Source organism: Eurypyga helias, unplaced genomic scaffold (genome assembly GCF_000690775.1).
Source record: "Eurypyga helias isolate BGI_N326 unplaced genomic scaffold, ASM69077v1 scaffold554, whole genome shotgun sequence".
In the NCBI taxonomy this organism is placed as follows: domain Eukaryota; kingdom Metazoa; phylum Chordata; class Aves; order Eurypygiformes; family Eurypygidae; genus Eurypyga; species Eurypyga helias.
Window position 1 is genome coordinate 20,343 of NW_010246640.1, and position 16,408 is coordinate 36,750.

The following is a 16,408-nucleotide window of genomic DNA, read 5'->3' on the forward strand; positions in this document are numbered from 1 at the left end:
GAGCTGCTCTTCCTCCTTCTCCCTATCTCCTCCTTCTCCTAGACTCAGTCATGATCCTGGGCCTCTGACTCTCCTCTCGGACCACTTTCAGAAGTGGTTGATAATTTATTTATATATTCATTTGCATAAATTGTGCTCTGACCTGTCTAGTTCTAGCTCTTTAAAACTCCTTTGTCTTTTCTCACAAGGACACTGCACAAAAGTCGCTCCTGTTTCAGAATCCAGAGAGAAAAGAAGAGGTGCCTCTTAGTCCAGTTGATGGCTTAGCTTTGGTTTAGAAATAATTGCATTTCAAGCTACTTTAACATCATCTAATATTCTTGTGTTTTAGGTGCAAGGCCTGACAATGGCACCGAATGAGCACTGCCTTCAAGCCTCCTTCCTGTAAATGATAGGACCAAACAAAGCGGTGTGATGAACATGCCACTGCATCAGATCTCTGTCATTCCAGCTCAGGATGTTACCTCTTCCAGAGTCTCCAGGAGCAAGACCAAAGAAAAAGAGGAACAGGTACTGTCAGATATGCTTTATTTTCACAGGAAGTTACCTAAGTATGAAATGACAGCAGTTATCAAATCACACCTGATTCCATTCCGAAGCCCCAACTCCTTGCATGACTGCTGCTTTTTGTGAAGGTAAAAGTTACCAAACTACCTCTTTATTCTCCTATTTGCTATTTTAAAGCAGCTGGCTTCAAAATTCTAGAAATTGTTATTGAGTAAATTCTGCAAAATTCAAGCTACTACCTTCTATTTTGCATAAGAATTCAAGGCAGAGAGAAGGATTTCAGATGATGACTCTAGTACCCTTGTCACAGAAGCTATTACAGGTGTATTTTACCTTTCTAAAAGAAAAATAGTATGGGGTGTGAGCCTCTATATGCAGCCATGCATCCTGTTTTCCTTTCATGCTGGCAGCATCTAGTAGCTGTGTTATGGTTCGAATTGACTGGAATGTCGCAAGGAAGGAAATACACAACCATATGTATATTTACAGTGCTGTTTTCTGGAGATATGATTTGTATTCTTAACTTGGGAGCATGAGTGTGAAAGGAATAATTTTGAGGTCTCCTTGTGGTGCTAATGAGAACTGGAATGAAAAATTTCTGAAGTATTTCATGATTATAAGTCTAATAGAATCTAATTAATAGGCTACTTAATAATTTTTAATAGCATACTGCATCTAGTCTTCACGTGTCAATCTTATTTAGCCCTGGAGTGCATCTCTGATCCGGCTCAAAGACCTTAGTGTGTATCATGCTTTAGTGTACACTGTAGTGCATCAAATTTTACATTACCTGTCAGCTCCACAGAAACCTCTTTGTGGTTTTTTAGCTTTATTCTAACATAACTGAGTCAGTAAAAATAAATTATCCAATTGTTGGGTTTTTTTGAGTCTCTCCTTAATAACATCTTAAAATGGATTCTAGCCCTTCAGATTCTTCAACCAGTAATTAATTAGGCTGGCATGTTGCTGCTTTTAGTTGCCAGGGCTAGGGAAGAAGTTATCCTCATAAATGAGGTGCTTTAAATCCATAAAGTGCCTTGTCTTAGGTATCTGCTGGAATCTCTCACTCCCCCCTGGCACACGTAGTCACCGTCTGGGCAGCTCTCTAGGTCGAGGGCTCTGCTGATTCTTCCCTTTGGCCCCCTCCCATGTAGAAACTGTACGTGTTTAGAGAGTGAAACAGCCCCTCTGCCAAATGCAGACTAGTGCTGTGAATTAACTACCCTCTCCTGGGGTGATGGTGATTAGGAGGCCACTCAGATTAGAACAATTTGTGTTCTCTAACCATGCAACGAGCCCAGAAGTGGGAGACCCAAGTCTCCTAAACCTGTTCTTCATTTCTGATACAGCAACTTCAGCGTTAACAAATCTCCCCTGTGTTTCCTTCATGATAACTAGTTGAAATATTTCCCTTGATGAGCTTTCATACCTCAGGACATTTGAAACAGAACAGAATCTTTATTTAAATATATGCAATATTGCAGAGAAAATAATGGGGATGGGGACTATGTAAACAATAGATTAGGCTAATCTGGAAACATTTCAAGTTTCCCAGGTCTTGTCCTTCTTATCTCCACCAGCATATTCATTAATCCCCCAAGTGTCCTGTATTCTTCCAAAACCACTACTGGAACAGCTGGAGCGCTGGGTGAACTGCCTGCTGTCCTTGGTGCACAGCTGTACTGACACTGCGGCTGCTCCTGTGCACATGAGCCACAGCCTGGCCCTTGGACACTCCTCCGCACTCCTGCAGACTGCATTGCTTCTGTTGTTAACCTTTAATACTGGATCTAACAAAAGAGCTGTAGGGCAGGCAAGTTGTTGATATGCTGACTTTGACCAATCCAGTTAAGTTTTTATGTGGAATTAGTTAGGACATTCAATGCTACTTGCTAGTCAGAGTCCCTGTCAACTCTTGGGTGTAATCAGGATCCCCTGGCTGTGACTGTGAGTTTTGCTTATATTTAAAGTATACAATAAAGGGGAGACGGGGTGCAAGAGTAAGAAATCGTAGATTTTCGCTGCCATATTTTTAATCACTTCAAAATGCCTGTTTTCTGTTTGAGATAGAAACCACCGCAAGAGCAGCATGTGGAGTGAACATGATGCTGTGTGAGCCAATCTGCTGAGCAGTTGTAGATGGTTTTTGTGCCATAGGTAACATCTGCTGTACAAGAGAGAGACACTAGGTAAAACTGAGGAAGAAGGCATTTTCACTCCAAGTTCTCTTAAGTTCAGTACAAAGTCAGTGTAACTTCGGTACTTTCATATTTCAATTGCATAACTTTCCATTACACAACACAGCTCGCAGTTATTTCTTCATGTTGTGGATGGCCTAGACATAGCTCTCATAGATTTCTGCAAAAATATATAATAGATTTTCAGGAGCAAGTGCAGCATTTCACAGTTTGATTCAAGAGCCGTGATTTTCTTACCTTATCTTTACTATTTAATAGAAACACTTCTTACCTTTTCTGCATAGGAACAACAGCAAGCACCTCAAACAAATGTGGACACTGTGGTCTTAAAATAAGTTTTGAGTTGTACAAAGCCACTTGCCAATCTGAACAAAATCAAAGAAACGCCAAACCACAATCACACCCAATATTACTACTTCAAAGATAAATATGTAGGTTTGCTTTCAATACCAGGCTGTGTTCTTAGGCAAAGTACATTGCCAGGTGTGTGCTTTGTAGATTGAGCAGACTCATGTACATATCTCCCCTGTTTATTACCAAGCTCTGCTAAAGCCAAGGTGAATAAAGGTAGAGTGTTGTCTTGCTTTTGTTCTTGCTATTTCCATCTAGACCTTTGGCTTGTCTGTACCTGCATCCTGTCTTGTAAGAAGTCCTTCAGAGAAAGGGCTTAAGAAAATGAAGTACAAATGTGCCTGGAGAGAAAAATTCACCAGTCTGTGAAAAATCAGTGTTTGTCCTGTTCCCCAGAAGGAAGATGCTTTATATCCTGTTTTGTTATCTTTTGTGATTATGGATGTGTTTAATTATCCACATTTGTAGTAGAGGTGCAGAGGAAAAATTTTCAAGCTGAACAGTTCAGATCTCTTACTCTTTCTTCTCTTTCATGCTTCTGGTCAAGATGTAGCTCTTGTATTTCAGGTTAAGGCTTGACTGGTTCTAGTAATAGTTTTCCTTCCTACAAGAAAAAGTTTTCTGGGCTAATGATTTGTGACTAAGTGAAGAATAGCAAGAAATTCCTACTACCTTTATCATTACAATCCAGTTTCTCACGCTGGGTGATCTATAATCTCTAGGCATGCCTCATATCAGATTAACATGTAGATATGATACCTGTGGAAGTCTGGGGTAAAAATCATATTGAATTTGAAGAAGTGGTAGAAGGCCAAGCTCCTGCCTACCATTTCTCGTTTAAGTCCTCAGTGATACTTATAAATAGTAGAGCCTGTTAGATTCTGATTCAGGTTAGTGTAATTTTCAAGATTTAAGATAGTAGAAAACTGCAGTTAACAGCAGTCCTTCATGAAACTTTGTCCATTTCCCCGGTAAAAATGGGGAAGGTCATAAAGGGATTATTACTCTTGCATTTAACTCAGATGAACTGTTAGCTTTAAGGGCTATTAATAACCATCATTAGCTTCTTACTTATCCTTTGCTAGGAATATCTTCATACTTACCTGATTTAAGGGAGAGTCACTTTATTTTTGATGCCACAACACCCTCACTCCTGTTTGGTGAGTAACGTGCTGGCAGTCAATGTTTCCTAATGTCTCTAAAAGCTAACAGCTCTCAGGATTTGGACTGGAAATAAGGAACCGATGTTGGCATGTGATTGAGGTGTTGCTCTGGTTTTGTTTTGTTACAGCATTTCCTATTTGAGGCCTTTGTGCCTTGCTTGCTGAAGTGGACTGATGTGTATGACAAGTTCTTAGTAAACGTTACTGCAGTGAGTGAGGTTCCCTGAGCAATAGCTTTTAACACTGCTCTTGTGAAAACGTGTAACTTCTCAACCGTAGCCTCCTGTGCTACCATCTCTGCAGATCTCATAAGCAGATCAGGGATGGACGGGATCAGTGCTTGAATGAGAGATCGTGAGATGGTGCAAGTCATTTTGGGTGTGCAGTACTCTTGTCTCAATGGCCTCAGACCTGGAAAGCAGTTGCCATCAAAGATCACGTAGCGTTTATCACAGAAGGAGACAAATGTTCTAGTCAAATTTAAATTGCTAATTCCACTTGATCAACTAAAACTCCCTTCTGTCTTGTGCTCTAGAAGAATTATCTACTTGTCTTCCAAGTGCTGTGTAGTATTACTGGCTGCTCTGCACTACAGGTGCTCAGCAGAGATGCTGTGATCATCTCAAACATCTCCAGGTCAAAGCTGTCATCTTGGAGATACTATAATAACCTAATTTGTCTGGATGAAATTATGGTGAGAGAGGTACATTTTGCTGCATCTTGCTAAATTCCTTCTGCCTGCATAATGATTTCTTGCATCCTATAACAGGAAAGGCACTATGGCTTATTGATTCAAATAAGCCACGTCTTACTGGAAAAGCAAGACTGACTTGAAGAAAAAATAAAAGATGCATTTGCAAGAATTTTTAGTCATTGATCAGCAGCACAGTATAAAAGTCCATGCTTTACTTTATTGAATCCATTGTGACACCTTGAGAGCTAATATATTGGTTTTAAGGTACGGAAGCACTCTGTGACCTTTTCCATTCACTTTTTTGGACTTTGAGCTGTGAATGTGGGCTCTGACTGGGTGAGCTTGATCCAAATACTCAGGCATTTGTAAGGCTGTGTGTGTGGGTTTGGTTTTGCTTGCCCGTTGAACCAAATCATTCATTAAGCAACCAGGCTGCAAATCATTTGAGAATTTCACCCCGTGTTATTTTTATACTGAGATTTGTGTGTTTATGTGTAGCTATGTCATATATTAACACTGGGCCTGGCGTTTTTCCTCTATTAAATTTGCTTTGTAAAGAAACTGGTTAACTATGAAAGAATTTTTATCTGAGAATCCTTTAACTCCTCCATGGAAAGCAGAATGTGTCTCCTGCTATACTGCTTATAGGCTTATCCTCAAAGTGGGAATTGCAAAGTCCTTTCCTGACAATTCAAACCTTGGCTTTTACTCAGCATGTTTTTCAATGCATCATAAAGCATTTATCAGAAAAATTTGATGTCACACTTCCCACTTTTTAAAAAGTAGCAATTAGTCAGTTTTTTGAGAGATGAGACAACCTGTGACAGAAGCACCCCTGAAAAGCTTCAGTGAAAAGGCTTTCATTTCTGTAGTTTGCGAGCAGGTAGGAATACTTCCCAGACCTTGTGATTTGAGAACACGCCAGATGACTGAGACAGTTGTAACATCCTTTCAAACTGCATCCCTGCAGTGATGCTATTGTATTTTTGTGGCTGATTTCTGTGCTAATGCAGATGTTTTAGTAGATGTTTGTGTAGGAGCAGGTGCCTGAACGTATTCCCACTCCGATTACCTTTAGCACGTAAACAGTCTAGTGAGGAATACTAAGTAAATAGGAAAATTGCTTGAGAAACTGCTTCATACCAAATGCCTCTCTTTTCTCCACTGGTGCATTTGTACACACTTGAACACCACCACCTGCTTGTGATCTCTCCTTTTGGTTATGAAGAGAGTTACTCTTGTCCCTGTCAAGACAACTCAACTATTACTTGCAGCAAACCCTCCTTGAGCATAGCACTTTGCAGTTGCTGTCAGGTGCCCCTGTAAAGGTGCTCTCATGGGGCGTTGCTTGCTTCTTTACTCCTATAAACGTCTTGGGGTCTGGCAGTAGTGTGAGTGCCTGAGGTGTCCTCCTTCTGCCCTTGCCTGCCTGCCTTCTCCCCATGGGCAGTAGCCGTGGTTCCTGCCTCTTCAGGACTTTCTTCTTCTCTCCCCTAGGTTCCTGGCAAGGGCACCACTAACCTCCCTGTATGTGTGGTACTGGGAAAACTGGCAAGAAGCACACAGTGCAGGCAGGCCTGGATTAAACCAGTGGTCTGGAATTTGGGGTTAGTTTGTCTCGTAACTGCCCAGCTAGATGGTGTTGTGCACATCCCTTAGGTGCCTGTGCTAGCCTTCCTCCCATCTATGAAAGAGAGCTCGTGCTGCTGACTAGCCTTGTGAACGGCTTCAGGTGTATGGATAAAATCTGAGCAGCTTGAAGTGCTTGTGACTAGATCCTTTGAGTTGACTGCTTTGCCAGAGTCCTGCTCTGCAGCCATTTCTGCCGAGCTGGCCCAAAGCTCTGCTGCGGAACGCGGTGGGCATGTGGTGTGTGGAGACCAGAGGGCTCTTCCTCCTGCAGGTGGGCATCGCTTGATCTCGGTTGTGGTGAACATGCAAAATACTGTCACCTTCCTTAATCTGTTCTGCTCGTTTGGTGCTTGAGTGCAGTATGGGAAGCTGGTCCTCTTGAGCCCTGCTCTTGGAAGCTAGGGCATGCTGCTTCCCAGCAAACCCCAGTGAAGGGGAAAAAAGGAGGGAGGAAGCGGGGGAGAGCATAGTGGATGGGAGAGAGCCGCTCCTGCTTGAGCAGTCCTAACAAAGAAAAGTCGGATCACGCCATTTGATTCTGCATTGTGTTTGTCTTGGAGTGTGTACAGCATGTGTGTGTGAGGAAAGGAGCAGATGGCTTCTGAGTGGAAATGAATTATGAAAGGCAAACTGTGGGAAGTGGTTTTTGAAAGGGATTTGAAGGAGAAGAGAAAACCCTTTCTTTTAAAAATTCAGTAAACATTATAAAAAACTAACTTCAGTTGATACAGCAGTAGAGTTTTATTTTATGATGGTTCAGAGAAGAAACTTAGGAACTTTCAGGTTTTGCTGTTTGCTTGTAATCAGACTCATTGATATACAATCTCTGTTTTGATTTTGTTTGCTTAGTGCATACAAACTCCTTGCTTTGGTGTCTCAAGACCAGAAATTTAGTTATTGTGATCTGCAGCTGTTACATCAACCTGAATTTTTAAACCACCTCTGTGACATTAACACACTCTGCCTAGCTTTCACTAGCAGGTCACCTGAACAAGCTGAGAGTCATTCTTTGAAAAATACGACTTTCTAAAGAGAGTGTGGTGCTGTTTAATTATGTCATAGCTAAATATGGTTTTGGTGGTGGTTTTTTGTATGTCTGTTGATGTTTCTGGTGTATGTTAATGTGCAACAGCTTTCCATAAAAGGAGCCCTTGATCTGAACTCGTGATTTTAGAGTTTATATTTTTTCTTCCCTGGCAAAAGCTTGCTTGTGCTTTCTGAAGAGAAGTGTGTGACAGTCATGATCCCACAGTGAGCTGTATGTGCGTATAAATATCTGTGTCGGTGCACAGTGCCACTGAAATCATTACAGCTCCTCAAAGACATGAGTCAAGGCTCTGATTGTACTTTGCAGGGATTCCTGCAAGGTGATTTTTAAAGGTCTTTATTAAAGGTAATTTCTGTAAATGAGAGACACCAGAAGTACAGGGGTGTTTTCCTCCTGTACGATCTATTGCCTCATACACTGATGCACAGTGACTGTCTTTGTTGGTTTGTTCTTTCAGACAGCTGTGTTTCTTTACCTGGTGAAATACTTCAAGTAGGTTAAGCTTTGGGTTGTTTGGGGCTTTTTTTGAGAGAACAAAGGCTAACAATTCTGACAGGGACACATGGTGTGGTGTGGTACCCTTAATGTTCTTGAACTTCAGAGTTTTAGAACTGTGTCAAGCTTTCAAGCTGCTCATTTCCCTTTAAACCCTGCACCCCAGCGGTTTAAAGGTTTAACTTCTCAGAAGTTATATATAGGCTTAGATTTGCACCCCTGAACTTAGGTAATTCTGCTTGGCCTTTATACCATTTATGAAGAACTTGATGGGGGTGAGGGGAAGTTACTCTTTAGAAATTGCTAACCCACCCTTTGCTGAAACCTAAGCTCTTAGGAGTAAACCCTTCTGAGTCAATAGTCCTCACACCTAGAAACAAAATCCACCTTTGGGATCCATTCATCTTCTCTTGGTCCCAGAAGTGATGGCCTCATCTGCTACTAAACATGTTTCTCTGGTAGCAGGCATTGCTTCTGTTTTAGGAGGTTGCTGCTGGAGATTTTTCATGATAGCCACAAGTCAAAGCACACTTCTGTTACTGAGCAAGCCCAAATGTGTGTTCTGTGCAGTCAGTGCATGAAATTGAAGATTTCCTTTTCTAGGAGTCACAAACTGAATTTTGACATCTTCAAAGACAGGAAAGAATGGGATCACCTATTTGTGAAGGTTTAAATTTATTTACAACCCAATTCCCTCTTCCTGTAAATAAGCACTACTTTGGTGTTGATGCAAGTGAGTAAAAGTGGCCTGTGTTTAATTTTTTCATGTGCTTGAATGTAGACTGCATCTGATTCCTTGTGGACCTAACAGCAGGTGGCTGTGTGGGTCAGGGAGGGCGTTGTCCTCATGCCTGCAGCGTTTGGCTTTACCCCTGTGCTAAGTGAACACTGTGTGTTTCCACCGTGTTCTTTAAGGATGAGGCATCTATGGTGTTCCTGGAGGCACCAGGGACCATGTCGCTAAATGCTCTGCACGCACATTATGCATCTGTGTAACTGCAAGTGAGCGTGTTTAGCACGATTATTCATATACTCAGGTTCTAGGAGTGTGGAAACAATTTCTGGTATAGATTTAACATTAGAATACTTTCAGTAATAATTTTTTTATGCTTAGGTTTTTCAGGGACCTTATAGCGCAGAAATGGGATATATATCTACATTTTTTTGCGTAACCTATCTGAGTGTGTCAGAGCTGGATTTGGAGACACAGACTCCCTGTGTGCCTTACTTCCTTGAATGTTATTTGCATTTCCTACTCTTAAGTACTTATACTTTGGAAAATCACTACTCTATATCTCACAGACATGGAAGTATTTATGGCTATTTATCTCTAAAGTCAGTCAGATATTTTCTAACTCAAGTCAAGTTCACTGTCTGTGTTAAATGGAATTAGTGTGTCGTGTTCATTTAGTTAAGTATATTGTGCATCTCAATGAACCTGTGGGGTTTTTAGAGGAATTTTTGCCTCCATTTTTATTTTTGAAATACATTCTAAATTGCTTTAGGTGTGAAAAATTACTTGCTGCTTGGTGTTCTTGATTTCGCTTATAAGCACACATTTGTAGTTGTTACCTGTTCTTGACTCATGTGCTTCCAATATGACATGAAATCTTGGAGATCTATAGTATCTTCATATACAAACCAAAAGGCTTCTTTTGCCTTTGCTTTCATCTTCAAGCCCATTCTTCAAGGAAAAGAGGAAAAAAAGAAGTATATATGTTCTGTTCCTTATTTAATGGCTCTTTAGCACGTTCTTTGTGCCAAATGTTTTTCCTTTAGATAACATGCTATAACATTAAAGAGTATATTGTCCAATTACAGAGCGTAGGACTGAGAGTTGTCATTTGGTTGTGAATCAGTTGTGGTTTTTTAACCCCTCCGTATCACATTGTTTCTGCAAACAAACACAGAGATGTTGTCAGTGGGGAGGAAAGTATCTGAACCATGTGTTTCTTAATAGTCTTGCAATCAGAAGAATGAATGAATTGAAGGTTTAACTTCTACTGCAGAGGTCATAGTCTAGGTTTATACATTACTAGCAAATGTCTTTATACAGGATTGTCTGTGCAGGATATCCACAGCTTCAGCAGACATTTTGATATTACCACAAAGGAAACAGGTTTATGTGGCATGTCAGCTAATTTCAGTCATTGTTACTATATTTATGTAGTGTTGTTTGTAACAGTACTGTGTTTATCCTTCATCCCAAACTTCTTGCACAAGCTTCAGTATACCCAAGAATTAAGGTAACAGTATATAACCACATAATTAAGTTCTATCACCCCCACATACACAATTTATTCAAGAAACTTACCTGCTCCAAGGTGTATCAAATTTCTTTCCTAACCTAGAGGTTAAGACTGCCAGTAGAGATTTGGAGTGAAGAGGCACGTCATGCCTCCCTGTGAGCCAGGTTTATCCCATTACTGGGATACTGGCAGTACTTCCCAGCATCCTTGATGTTGACAGTGAGTGGGAGGTGCTCCTGGGAGTCTCTGCTTTCCTTAGACACCAGTGTTCAGTCCTATGTGTGTCACTCAACATCTTCCAGCTGTTCCTTTCCAAGTCGCGTGCTGGCAGTCACCACTTCACACTTCAGTTCCTTTGTCTACACGGACAGGATTGGTCACATTAGCTAATATGTGTAATAGGGTTGAGATTCACGACAAAGATGCAAAGAGCAGTGGGTGATGTGAGGAGATAGGAAACTTGCAGAACAGATGAAGTTGAAATCCTTGAGATGCTATTCTAAGTTCAGATGCACTTTTCTTGCAGTTGCAGCGGTGAACTATTAGGTGCTGAGGACTGAGTTGTGAAGGCTGCACAACTGTGACTGTAGATCAGAAGAGATGTGACTTCGACCAGTAAGGCCAGCCTAGGAGCCATCTCAGCAACAGACGTAGTAGGCCTGCATGTACAGGGAAGTGAGAACCTGAAATAAACATCAGCAACACCCCAACACATCTGAGATCATGGCTCCTCAGGTTGCTGATTAGTTGGCTATAATTCCTATAAGGATGATTAAAGCGGATCTGATTCATGAGGCTGGTGAAGAAATGATTGCAGAAAGGAGAGGTTCTGTGTGGTAGAAACATGTACGCTGATAGTCAGGCGCGGACTTTTTTCCTGGTACTTATGTTAGTCATGGAATTCTTTTGCAATAACGTAGTTGATCTTTCTTCTGCTAGTGGAGCTTTGTATTAGCCATTGATTAGTTTCTATAGAGCTGTCAGAAATGTTCATTAAAAGCTTGCCCATGTTGTACTGCAAATCTGTGTGGAGGCAGGTTATTATTTGAACAGAGATTTTCTAAGCAAATATACTAGCCTTTCTTCTGTACTTTGTCAGTAGAAAAACAATTAATGAGTTAGCAGAACAGCATCACAAGCTGCCCTTTCTTATTTTCATGCGATTTCAGTATGGCTTTTCAGGTAGTACCAGGACTCGTTTCAGAGGTGGCTATCAAGTTTGAGATATTGTGAAGCATCTCCCATGCTAGATTTGTGCTTCCCTGTGTGTGGGATGTTAACCTCTCTTAAAAAGAGAAAAAGGTGCTTGCTAGAAACAAGAAGAAGATCTCTGCATGGCTTCTAGTGTTTGGGGAGTGGTTTTACACAACAAAAAGTTGTAGTTCGATACTGTCTTTCTAGGGCAGATACGAGCAGGCATGTCTGCAAGTCCACTGAGACCCAAGAGAACCTGTGCCCTATCACCCCTGTAGTGTACGTTGATGCCAGACTTTACCATATAGCCCATGGAAGTGACTAGTCTGCAATACTTTTTTTTTTTTCTTTAGCTTTTCTTTTATCTTCCTATACTGTATCTTAAATCCCATGGCCACATGTTGACCAGAATTATGGATTGGCATCAGATTCTCAAAAGAATAAGATCATCCTTTTTCTAGGATTTAGAGAGAGGTGTCTAAAAAAGATTATAAGTTGTAGGGGTTTTTTTTAAATTTTTTTTTTCTTCTGGCTTTTTTGAATACGAGTTAATCAATTGATTTTTATTTTTTTAAAGTGTTCAAGGAACAGCCTTTTAACACATATGGGTAGCTTTTCCTGAATTGAAAGTTTCAGAACAGGAAATGTTTTAGTCAGCTCTGACTGGATGCACAAACCCCACGTCAGTTGTAAAGATTTTTTTCTGGCAATCATCTGCCTGATTATTTCTAGTAACTATTCCCAAGCAGTAGATGCCAGAGGTGGCTTCTGGATTGTTTAGTTTGAAACATCACTGTATGTTTCCCTCAGCAAGTGGCTTGTGTGATATTTTTTGGCTTTAGTTTTCATGCATAACAACAGTGAAAACGATTGACCCCAGAGAATATGAAAGAGTTGTTTGTTGGGTTCCCTCCCCGTAGTCCTCTTCAGTTATGTTTTCTGTAATGCAGATGGCTGAAAGCACATTATTTGGGTAAAGATTGCAAGGCAGGCTCATATGCAACCAAGTGAAACGTTCTCTAATTTTTGCATCTTAATTTCTCTAAGCTGGTTAATGTAACAGCAGTTAAACAGCTTCATTCCGCATGAAATGCTGCAGCGTGACTTTCCCTTTGGCTGCCAACAAGCATCGGGTACTCCAGTGACACTGTAGCTACTGAAACATCCACAGGCAGAAATGTGGAAGTGATCCCTAAATTGGATGTTTTCTGACACCAAGGTTGGGACATTTGGGAAAAGGCAAACACAGCTACTGCATACCTGTGAACTTTAAACCGTAACTATTTTAAGTTAACCACTTAAAAGGGAAGCACTAGGGTACTTAATGGAAACATTTACAGATTAGGGCCCCTGTGAATTTGTGCTTAAACTAACAGGAGATACCCTCTCCCCTTACAGCTGGGATTAGAATGGGACTGGATCTCTCTGTGACTAATGTGAAAACCTTAACTATTGGGTTTATGTTGCCTCAAATCACCAAGTAAAAAATCTATGTCATCATGCAATGGATGAAGTTCATGCGGAAGAGGGAGAGGGTATTGGAATACAGACAACTTTTTTTTTTAAAAAAAAAAGGTAGCCATTTCATATGTAATTTTTTAATATGCAAAGCAGAACACAGTTATCTAAACCAATATATATTCATGTATTTCTATGCACTGGTAATAAAGGGCTGATTGTCCTGGTTCCTAACTGAAGTCAGCAGCATAAAAGCAGCACCTCCCACCCCCAAACAGTTTCAGATCAGCCTGGTTGAGAATGGCTTGTTTGAATATTCTAATGACTCCTTTGAAGTTTGTAATGTGGAAGTACAGCAGGGATGGCCACATCTGACTTGTGATGACCTGTGTTATAGGGGTAACTAGATGCAATGTACATTAAACCCGTACTTCATGGTGTTTGTTTAGCCTCCAGCCCTGACTTGAAGATTAACGGGAAATCTTCTGGCTTACTCTGTAGTTTGTTTCCATGCCAACCACCATCACAGTTTACAGAAACCAAACACAGCTTTTTTTTTTTCTGGCTTCAGCTTCCAGCTGCTGGTGGTTGATGACTCTTTCTCTATTAATTGAAACGGGCTCTTCGGTTGTTTATAACACACTGATAGGTCCAAAAGCACGCTAGGTCATCCACTTTTTAGATAAACGTACAGATTAAGGTATTGAACCTCTCCCAGTAGGGTGTTTCCTATAGCCTTAAAAATGGTTGGGGCAAGTGAGAGGTGGAAGGAGATCCTTCTTAGCTCCCTCTCTTCCTGTTTGAAAGAAAAGTTTGGGACGCTAGAAGTATAAGTGCCTTAATTACAAGGCAAGCTGTGCTGCTCTTACTTTTAGGGTTTTGTTGGTGTTCCAGTTGTTGTCCTCCCTTGGCAGTGCTGGATTCAAAAGGGAAAACTGATCTCTATGTGCTATAACACAGGGGTGAATGGCACTGTTCCTGTCCTCAAACGCCACTTAAATTCTCATCTCTGGTTGTCTCTTCACTGCAATGTCCTACAATCCTTTACTGTACTCCTGCTTTATAGGTTGAAGCCTGTATAGCTTGCAGTTACAGCCTGTAACTGCAGGCTGTTTCACTTTGATTTGGTGAAAAAACACAGTTTGAATACAGTTGTTCTCTCCATGTCCCATCATCATACCCTCCCCACACCCCTCCGAATCAATTTCAGATGCTCAGTCTCTGTGAAGTGTCCGTATGTCTGACCATTTTTACCACCATGCTAAGCTTTATGTCACCTGCAAATGTAAGCGGCAGCAACTTTCCTATGTTTTTTTGGTTTGTTTTATGAGTTGTTTTTTAACTCATTTCCAGATGATTATTGAAAATACTGACTAATGCCTGGCTTAGCGCTGATCTTGTGGGACCAGCAGGAACATCTTCATTCTATTCTCTGTTGACAAGGTCAACTTCAGATCTGTCAGGAGTCAGATCTTCAACATTTCACGTTTTCTATTGGTATTATTTGTTCCATTTTTAGATGGAACGATTCGGGAAAATAAATAAAAGGGACTACTCCACCATATCAGACATACTAGAGGTGGGAGTTTTGTGAGCTATAAACACTACTAGGGAAATGTTAATAGGAGTCAATAGACTGACCAAACCCAAAAACCCCACCACAAAACTCCCTCCACACAAACCCACGAAACAAACAAACAGATGAGGCAGGCATGTCTGCAGCAAGACAGTGCATTCTCCCAGTTGCATCCTGAGCTCAGCTGGTGTGAGGGACATTTCTTCTGCAGGAGTTAATGGGGAGAATTTTGGGAGTAGGTAAGGCGTCCAGGTATTAGGTCCTTCTTTTACGTTTTTTGTTCTGTGTGTTTTGGAGCCTGAATAAATAATACTGTTTTGAAAGATGCTTTCTAATGGTTCCTAGAATGAACTCACTGAAGTATAGAAGGGTTTCCATGGGAAACTGGCCTTTCCCAGGAATGCAGCTAGGGAGAGAGACAATCAACATGGCCAGGCTGCGTTGTCGCCCTCAGAGCATCAGTTCTGCTGTATCGTGTCTAAGCCGCACTGCTTTTTTTGGTTGGTTGTTTTTTGGGGGTTTTCTTTTTTTTTTCCCCCCCTTACCGCCTATAAACCTCTGTTTTCTTTTGAATGTAGATACAGCAGAAAGCACTGCTGTTGCTCCTAGGTTTATGGGCATTTTGAACTCTCACTACTCCACCCAGTCTCAGGCCAAGTAGGACTGGTAGGAACTGCTTATCTCCTGAAAATGTTCCCAGTTCAGCCTCTGCCCAGCTCCACTGCTCTGCCTCTGAACTGCCATGAATCCTCCCACTGCCCCCAGGAGAGATTGGGAATATGTATTGAATGTGCTGGATGTCATCTCCAGATCCAAATAGTTGCTTTCAGGAGTTCTGATATTTGGGTCTAAATGCATCTTAGTTGGTCTCAGTCTGACCTTTGCAACACAAGCCCACCTGTAAAGCAGGTAAGCTAATCATTTACAAGAGCCCTGCAGTTACTTAAAGACTTCTCTTTGACCTTTCCTGCTGTTGGTGCTATAGCTACTCATTTAAAGGAACTGCTTTAAAAATGCCATTCCCCAGTACCTCATCCAGCAAAACCCAGGTAACTTTCCTCTGGCCCTCTCTGAAATGCACTCTCATGATTGATCTTCTTCCAGAAAATGTTGGCCGTGGTCCCTCTGCTCACACATCCACCATGGGCAATTTGTCAGCAGGCTCTGATGCCCTCGCGCCATTTGCCCCCAAGGATGATGTGAGGGTAACCAGCTGGATCACAAGAAATAGATAGTTGAAGTCCTTCTTTAAGACTGACTTCTCTCTGCCTACCTGTAGTAAACCTAGCCGAGGCACATGTAAGTCTCAGTGTGAAGGAAGGTCTGATGAGATCAACCCATTTTTATGGCCTTGCTGGTTTTTATTTCAGTCATTAAGGGAAAAAATGAAGTCTGAGGTTCTGACTTATAACCAGAATTTTTAGGGATATTTAATGCAGACCCCCGACCCACATGCCTGTTGCATCCTTTCTGCTGAATTCTTCTTGTGCAATATTTAGGTGGGTTTTAGCTGTCGTGAGTTTTGAATCTGATCTTTTTTGGTTTTGTTTTGCAGAACTTCTGAGGAAGCTCTTACAGTTCCTCTTTGTAACAAAGTTCTGTTTTTTTACTTTTTGTCTTAGATTTCTCAAATGTTTGTGAAAGTGTCTTAACTAGTTCCTGTGTGTGCAGTTTTGTTGGGGAGAACTTGTGTGCAATCCAGTATTCTGAATTCGGCTGTATTTTCTGAGGCTAAAAAGGAGAACAGAGCCAAAACTGTAGATGTGAGGGGAAATAAAACCATATAGGAAGCTCAATATGACCCTTAGTTGCTTGGCCTTTTCATGTCATGTTCAATAACCCA

General features: G+C 41.2%; 1 protein-coding gene across 2 annotated transcripts in view; it reads left to right on the forward strand.

Annotated features, from left to right (window-relative positions):
* The first annotated feature begins 329 nt into the window (after positions 1–329).
* The window catches only part of MARCH8 (membrane-associated ring finger (C3HC4) 8, E3 ubiquitin protein ligase), a 73,103-nt gene continuing 57,024 nt past the window's right edge, over positions 330–16,408 (forward strand). Inside the window, exon 1 of one of the 2 annotated variants that reach the window (XM_010150461.1) lies at positions 330–510. In XM_010150461.1, the coding sequence (XP_010148763.1) occupies positions 415–510 (96 nt within the window). In that variant the 5' untranslated portion in view covers positions 330–414. The remainder of the gene's footprint in view (positions 511–16,408) is intronic. The other variant, XM_010150459.1, reaches the window with a different exon arrangement.